Consider the following 8,229-nt stretch of genomic DNA (forward strand, 5'->3'; position numbering starts at 1 on the left):
TCAACATACATTTTCAAGAAATGACCATTAGGAGTTGAAAGCATATATTAATACAAAATCTTGCATGTGAATGTTTATAGCAGCTTTTTTTCATAATTGCCAAAACACTGGAGTAACCAAGATGTTTTTCAGGAGGCAAATGGATAAATAAACTGTGGTACAAACTGACAATGAAATATGATTCAGTGATTTTAAAAAAAATGAGCTTCCAAGCCACAGAAAGACACACAGAAATCTTAAAATCATGTTAGTGAGTGAAAGAAGCCAGTCTGAACAGAGTAAATTCTGTTTGATTCCAATTCTATGCCCTTCTTGAAAGGCAAAACTATGGAAACAGTAGAAAGTTGAGGGGGCAACCAGTGATTGAGGATTAGATTTAAGATTAGAGTTAAGGTTAGGGTTAGGGAGGGGTGAATAGGTAAGCACAGAGGATTTGTAAGGCTGTGAAACTACTATGTATGGCACTATAATGGTGGAAACATGCCATTATATCTTTGCCAAAACTGTGGATTATAACAGCGAGAGTCAGCTACCGTGAAAGCTATCGACTTGGGGGAATTATGATGTCCCCAAGAAGGTTCATCAACTGTAACAATTGTACCATTCTAGTGGAAAATATTGGCAGTGTGGACAGCTATGTTTGTGAAGGACAGTGTTGGTATGAGAATTTTCTGAACTTTCCATTCAACTTTTCTAGAAACAAAAACTACTAAAAAATCAAGTCTATTAATGATTTTTAAAAGAGCATGAGGTAAAAACTAAGGAGGACTGAACAAACTATGGAATGTAGTAAAAACATAGCAATATCGATTCAATATATTTTATAAATGTAGCATTATAATGAAAAGGTCAACAATAGAGGAACATGGGTGGGATGTAGGGCAAGGGGACTGTCTGCAAATATTTTGTAAAGGTGCATGCATGCTCAGTTGCTAAGTCATGCCTGACTCTCTGTGACCCCATGGACTGTAGCCCACCAGCTTCCTCTGTCCATGGAATTTCACAGGCAAGAATACTGGAGTGGGTTGCCATTTCCTTCTCCAGGAGATCTTCCCATCCTAGGGATAAAACTTGCATCTCCTGCATTTCCTGATTGGCAGGCAGATTCTTTACCACTGAGCCACCTGGGAAGCCCTTTTGTAAAGGTAATACTATTCTAATATTTTAATAGATGTTTATAAAGAGAGAAAAGTTTATAATTTATCAAAGTATGGATATATTACTTTGTTTTTAATAAAAATATTAGGAGTGGCCTGCATTTAGTCTTTCTCTACTTGTGTGTCATATGTTCAATGAAGATCCAGAGTCAGTTCTCTAGGAGTCAGGGGCCCCCTTGGTCCTGGGAGTTTGGGGAGGTGGTGGGAACATGTTGGCAGCCGTGCTGGGACCCCCAGATCCATTCCAGTTCCCAGTGCACTGTAGTTCATGGGTATCATTTTCTCAGTGTATTGAACTATGACTTAATGTGTGGACACAGCCTTAACACAATGCTGGCATGTTGTAAACACTCATTGGGAGTGGTGGTCTATTTCATTCCATGAACATCCATGAGAAGGAGAGCACGGGAAAAGTTCAGAGGAAGGACCAGTGACACCAGCAGAGAGGAGGCGACATTGGGGCTGGGCCTTAAGGACCTGTGTGTGTCTGGCAAGGCTGGACTGGAAGGGCATCCTAAGTAAAGGGGAAAGCAGGGGCAGAAGCAGGAAGAAGACAAGCCCACCAAGTATTCAGGAAAGGGTGGACGAGTGGTTTAGTGTGGCCAGATTACAGAGTGTGTTTGTGTCTAGAAATGGGTTTTAAATAACAGGCCGAGCTAACAGGGAAAAAGCTACAAAGCCTGGTCTAATATCATGACCCCTGTTTAGAAAAGAAGGGTCAAGGCAGAAGTTGGGATTGGACCTTCAACAGAAAGGGTGAAGATCCATGGGAAGTTGTCGGGGGTAAGTTACATGTTCCCTGCCAAATCTTAGAGACATTTCTCAGAAAAGATCCTGGAGGCCACATGTTGACTTCTAAATTTGCTTTGTGTTCTGACCTATAGTCTTTCTCCAGAAAGAATCTGGCTGTCACCTGAGGATAAGATGATTTTCTTGTTTTGCGGGAGACCACCTTGGTCTCCATCTCCTTGTAGAACAAGGAAGCTTTGTCTCACTTGGCTTCAATAATCCTCCAAAATACCACTCCGTAAGTGCCTGTTTGTGCAAGTCGTGATTCAGTAAGTTGATGATCATAATAATGAGGATAGATCTCAGGATGAGCCAATTTTACATGAGGCTTGGAGTTTGGGGAAATAGCCTCCTTTGGTGAGATTCATGAAAAACATCCATAACTCTGTGACCTTGGAATTCTCAAACAGGTGGAACTTGGATGGAATCCAACCACAGTTGCAACTTTTTATATCTTTATTGTGGCCTAGGACAATGCTTTAGAGAATTTCACTTAAATGCCAACCCAATTCCATATACACACATTTGCATGTTGAGGAATCTTTTAAAAGTTCATGAGATGTCCATTTCTATAGAGAATTACCATTTGACCCAGCAATCCCACTACTGGGCATATACCCTGAGAAAACCATAATGCAAACACATGCACCCCAGTGTTCATTGCAGCATGGTTTACAATAGCCAGGACATGGAAGCAACCTAAATGTCCATCGACAGAGGAATGGAGAAAGAAGTGTGGCACATGTATACAATGGAATATTACTCAGCCATGAAAAGGAATGGAACTGAGTCACTTGCAGAGACATGGATGGACCTAGAGACTGTCATACAGAGTGAAATAAGTCAGATAGAGAAAAATAAATACGTATTAATGCACATAGGTGGACTCTACAGGAATGGTACAGACGAATGTGTTTGCAGGGCAGGAAAGAGAAATGTGGACATAGAGAACAGACATGTGGATATAGGAAGGGAGGAGGAGGATGGGACACATTGAGAGAATAGCATGGACATATATACATTAACGTGTAAAACAGATGGCTAGTGAGAACCTGCTGATTAGCACAGGGGGCTCAGCTTGGCGCTCTGTGGTGGCCCAGATGGTGGGATGGGAGCGGGTGGGAAGGAGGCTAAGGAAGGAGGGGATGTACGTGGGTTTGTGTTTATATATATATATATATATAAACCATTTATTACTGCCATTTATTACTTATTATTACTATTATAGTTCTTATGCTATTGTTTTTCCTTACGGCAGAGTCAAGAAGAAAACAAACAACTTCTTATGCTCAAACATCATGAAAAGTAAAATAATAGAATATAGTGAAGTCCATATCATTGCAGATGTGAGTTCTTTTTACATTCTCAGTAAGGAAACAAAATGTACCTGTTTTTAAAGAATACAACTAAAGGCCACCTTATGAACGAAATCTGTTCTGCTTCACTTGATGCTAATGGCTCAGCTTCCTGAAAAGTTCAGTCCACCAGGCTCCTCTGTCCATGGGGTTTTCCAAACCAAGAATAGTGGAGTGGGTAGACAGGCCCTCCTCCAGGGGATCGAACCCACATCTCTTACATCTCCTGCATTGACAGGCAGGTTCTTTATCACTAGCGCCACCTGGGAAGCCCAAATAATCGAGTATGAGACCCTAAATGAGGTGCTGTTATTGTCATTTATCAGGAGATGAGCAGAGACAGGGTCAGAGAAGTTAAGATCACAGCTAAACGCATGCTGAGTCCAGGGCTCCACTAGATCTAGACTCTGCCTGGAGGAGGCTCAGCAGAGTGAGGACCCCACAGTGAGGACTGTGACCACAAGCTGTAAACTTATAACAAGATCCAAATCAGGAATTTCTGCTTCACTGGCCTCTCAGGATCCAAGGGTTCCCTTGCCCACCTAGTAACTTCAAGTGCCTCAGGAGAAAATGGGATTCAAATGCTGGGGTGGTTTCCCCAGTTCAAGCCTCCATTCACCAAGGGTTTACTGAGCGTGTCAGGCAAAAAGAGGACAGAGTGGATCCTGGGAGCCCAGGCTTTAAACCCTGGGCTCCTCATCCTCCTAGCCCTGTGACCTTGGCCCAGCCCCAAATATCTTCAAGCTCCAAAATTCCATCTGTAAAATGGGACGAGTTATATTGGAAGGACTGATGCTGAAGCTGTAGCTCCAATACCTGGGCCACCTGAGGCAAAGTGCTGACTCATTGGAAAAGACCCTGACACTGAGAAAGACTGAGGACGAAAGAAGGGGGTGACAGCATGAGATAGTCGGATAGCATCACCAACTCAATGGACATGAATCTGAGCAAACTCTGGGTGATCGTGAAGAACAGGGGAGTCTGGCGGACTGCAGTCCGTGGGGTCAGAGTCGGACGTGACTTAGTGACTGAGCAACGACAATGTAGGTCGGTATATCATGGAGGGGCTCTGATGAGATTTAAGGGAGAGCTTTGGGTAGAATGAGTTATTGTTTTCATAACTCCCCCCACCCCCAGGATTCTGTTGCTGGGGTCCTGTTACCATCACGGAGGGCCTTTGCAAGCCTCTGTTGTCCTCAGGAGGCCCCTGGGGGAAAGAAGAGGGCTTGGAGGAACCAGGTCTAATGTCCTGCACGTAACACCCCCGCCTCCCACACTCACACACAGACAGGATTACGCCAGCCACTTTCCCTGCAGGAACTGGCTTCCTCTGAAGGGGCGTGGCAGGGAGGAGTGTGAATAAAGTGACACAGGTATGTGAGGTGTAAAAACCCTGTCTGTGTGGGCTCTTATATAAAGGGCCTTCCCGGCCTCTCACGGTGGATGAGACCACGGGGCGCCTGCAAACTTCCGCTTCCATCTGGGGTTGCACTGGACCTGCAAGCTCAGAACAAGGTAAGAGCCTGGCTCTCTGAAGAGTGTCGTTACTTGCCACCCCCCTCCCCACCCCAGCTCCCGTGAGGACCTCAGGTTCCTGGAACCTGGATCTCCTCAGAGACAAGTAGGGGCTGAGTCCCACTGCCGTGAGGAATGAGCTTTTATCTGACATACCTAGCTCCCAGCCCAACTTCATTTTGGGAGCCCACATTTTGTGACTGTCTTCCCGTTATCAGGAAGGGCTTCCTTGGAGGCTCAGATGGTAAAGAATCTGCCTGCAATATAAGAGAGATCAGGGTCTGATCTCCAGGTCAGGAAAATCCCCTGGAGAAGGGAAGGGCTACCCACTCCAGTTATCATGCCTAGAGAATTCCATGAACAGGGGAGCCTGGCGGGCTTCAGACCATGGGGTCGCAAAGAGTCAGACCTGACCGAGTAACTGACAATTTCCCTCTGTCCCTTTATCAGTCCTAATGAGAAGCCATATGCCCAGGGTAGATAATGAGATCAAGACCATTCCCTGAAGCAAGACCATTCCTGAATCAGCCTCTTCTTAAACAAAACTCTGTATTCTTTTCAAATGGAGCAGAGGCAATATGAATGATCTTATCATCAAGAACTAAGCCAGACGAAGTGAATTGTTTCTAATCACTTTTTTTCTTTCTGAAAGGCAGAGTAAGGTGAAAGCAAGAGGGATTCAGGGAAGGGAGTGGTTGTATAAAGGATCAGGAGAGGTTCTGGCTGCCTGTCCCAACTGTGTCACTTGCCCACTACGGGATATTGAGCAATTTATTTGCCGCTCTGAACCTTAACTGTCACGCCTGTTACCTGGTGGTGATGCATTATGACCTGCCAGGCAGGGCTCTTGTGTGAATTAACAAGGTGAAAGTGAAACACTGGTCATGTGCTTAGCACAAAGTTGGCGTCAAATAGAAATGTTCATTCTTCTCTTTGAGGGGTGGTTTTTGTTGCCCACTTGATAAAATCTATTCAGTTCAGCATAACAGTTAAAATCATCCTATGTCTTTAATGATTTATTTTTAAAAGCATTGACTGGGGACCTTCTCTATGGTAAGGACAGTGTCAAAGCAATCTAAGTGCTCTGATGGAAACTCACCCTTGTTCTCCTGGCTCACTCAACCCACTCATCTCAGAGTGTCCAGACCTCAAGCATATTTAACCTTGGGTCAGACATCACCTTGCATGTCACTTACTATGTCCCTTCTCATTGTGATCGTCTGAGTCCATGTGGAATGGTGAGATAGAAGCTCAGCCCACTGGAGCTGAAAGAGAGTCAACAATCATCTCACCCAACATCTTGATTTTCAAATAAAGGAGCTGAGACCCAGAGGGGGAGAGTGACTTGCCCAAGATCAGGTTGGGGACATGGTTGGGACAAACACCAGGTCAGTGCTATTCAGATTCCCCCAAAGAGTTGCCTCCAAGTTTCTAAGACGTGAGACTTTCTTATTCATCTTGATAAATTCAACATCTGGCCTAGGGCATGGCTAGGGGTCGGTGAGCCATGAAAGTGTATTGAATGTTGAACGGATCTGGAGTAACTGAGTGAGGGGATGAGGGAGTGAAGACTAATAGGGTTCAGAGGCTGTGGAAGAGTGAGTGAAGAGTAGGAAGTTTCTGGCATTCAAGGCTCAAGCAGAAATTCGAATAGAGCAGCTGCTTGTCTACTGATTCCAGGAAATAGAAGGTTCTTGGATCTCACCCTGAAGCAGGCAGACCTGTGCCAGGTGGAGGGGAGGGTCCTCCTCCAGCCCAGAGCTGACTCACCTGCCTTTTGTCAAACAGGTTCCCACCAAGCTGAAGGCATGAGGACCCACAGCCTCACCCTGCTGTCCCTCCTCCTTCTGGCTGTTCCGCTGCTCTTGGCGCAGGCCAAAAAGGAAGGAAGGAATAGACACGGCAGCAAAGCCAGTGCAGATGAAGCGCGTGCTCTGGGCAAGCCTGGGAAGGAGCCAAAGAGCCAGCCAACCAAGCGCCCGATCAAAGGCAAATTCGTCACCCCGGACCACGCTGACTGCAGATGGACGGTGACCGAGCAGGAGGACGGCATCGCCCTGAAGGTCGAATGCACCCAACAGGACAACACATTTTCCTGTTTCTTCACTGGCAATCCAAACTCATGCCTAGAGTTGCACAAAAACAACGCCTATTGGAAACAAATTGGCCGGAACCTGCGTTCTCAGAAGGTCATCTGTGGTGATGCCAAGAGTGTCCTGAAGACCAGGGTGTGCAGAAAGAAGTTTCCAGAATCAAATCTCAAGCTGGTGAACTCTACTCTGATTAGGATCAAGAAACCCAGCCAGGAGTTAATGGAGCTCTCTCCCATGGACAAGGTTGAAGTGATTACCTCCCCCAGCCCAGAAAAGACCCAGCCCATGACCACCAAAGACCCTCAGTGTCTGGAGGAAGACTTGGAAAACCAAAGGAAGGCAGCCCTGGAGTACTGTGGGGAGACCTGGGGCGCTTTGTGCAAATTCTTCCTCTCCATGGTACAGGGCAGTTCATGCTAACAAGGTGAAAAGAGAGCAGAGCCCTTTAGGAGGTGTCACGTCAAAACCTTTTCATTTGCTGTAAAGATCTCCTAACTCCCTGTCAGACGAACGTTTGTGCTATGGGTGTGCAATGGACTATTTAAACAGATTTTGCAATTTTTATCTCTGTGTTTGGAATTTGTTTTGTATTCATTTCCTTAGATGTGACTTTAAGAGGCTATTGTCCTCTGTATTTTTCCATGGCCCACAAAGCTTTGTTTCTATGAGCAGTAAGGACCAGTCTTTGAACTGAGTGAGTCAGAGTAGTGACTTCCGTGCAGTGCACTTTCTGCCCAATTAAGAAAATAAAGCCCTGTGCCTTTTTCAGAAATATGTTCAACCATTGTTTGATTTCTCTCTGCCTAGTTGCAATGAACTTGCAAACAGATCCTCATATATCAGTGGAAAAAATATCCTGTTCACCAGCCATCCCAGGTCATCCCATAAGGTGATCCATTCCTGAATCCCTATCTTCACAATTTCAGGCTTTGATCTGTGGTATTTGATGCTTATTGAACTAATTTCAAGTGGGTCACCTGAAGCATCATGTGATGAAGACACCTTTCAAGGGCTCACAGATGGAAAGAGGGGAGGCAGAATTCAAAACCAGGACATCAGCAAATCACATCCATGAGCTGGAGCAACGTCCTCCACAGCTTCAAGCTAGGGCTCCCATTACCACTCGCCATATACAGGACTCCTGAGCTTGCAGAGTTGGGCCTGGCTAAGTGCAGTGCCCTGAGAGGAAGATTTAAGTGCAAGAGGGAAACTCGGGGTGGAACCCCAGAGGGACGAGGCAGAAACTTCTGGAAGGTCTCAGGCTGAGCTTAACAGGAGAGGAGATACTGGAGTTAGAACTTGGAGAGTATCTTTAGGCAG

General features: G+C 45.6%; 1 protein-coding gene across 1 annotated transcript; it reads left to right on the forward strand.

The window, feature by feature from the left end:
• Positions 1 to 4,686: 4,686 nt before the first annotated feature.
• LOC110121928 (fibroblast growth factor-binding protein 1) lies at positions 4,687 to 7,681 on the forward strand. The gene is made up of 2 exons (XM_020869226.2): positions 4,687 to 4,816; positions 6,605 to 7,681. The coding sequence occupies exon 2, from the start codon at positions 6,625 to 6,627 to the stop codon at positions 7,327 to 7,329; it is 705 nt and encodes a 234-aa protein (XP_020724885.2). The 5' UTR covers positions 4,687 to 4,816; positions 6,605 to 6,624; the 3' UTR covers positions 7,330 to 7,681.
• The last annotated feature ends 548 nt before the right edge of the window (positions 7,682 to 8,229 follow it).

Source organism: Odocoileus virginianus, chromosome 29, assembly GCF_023699985.2.
Source record: "Odocoileus virginianus isolate 20LAN1187 ecotype Illinois chromosome 29, Ovbor_1.2, whole genome shotgun sequence".
In the NCBI taxonomy this organism is placed as follows: Eukaryota; Metazoa; Chordata; class Mammalia; order Artiodactyla; family Cervidae; genus Odocoileus; species Odocoileus virginianus.

Coding starts and splice junctions, on each gene's coding strand:
- LOC110121928 (XM_020869226.2), top strand. CDS start 6,625: ATGAGGACCCACAGCCTCACCCTGCTGTCCCTCCTCCTTCTGGCTGTT.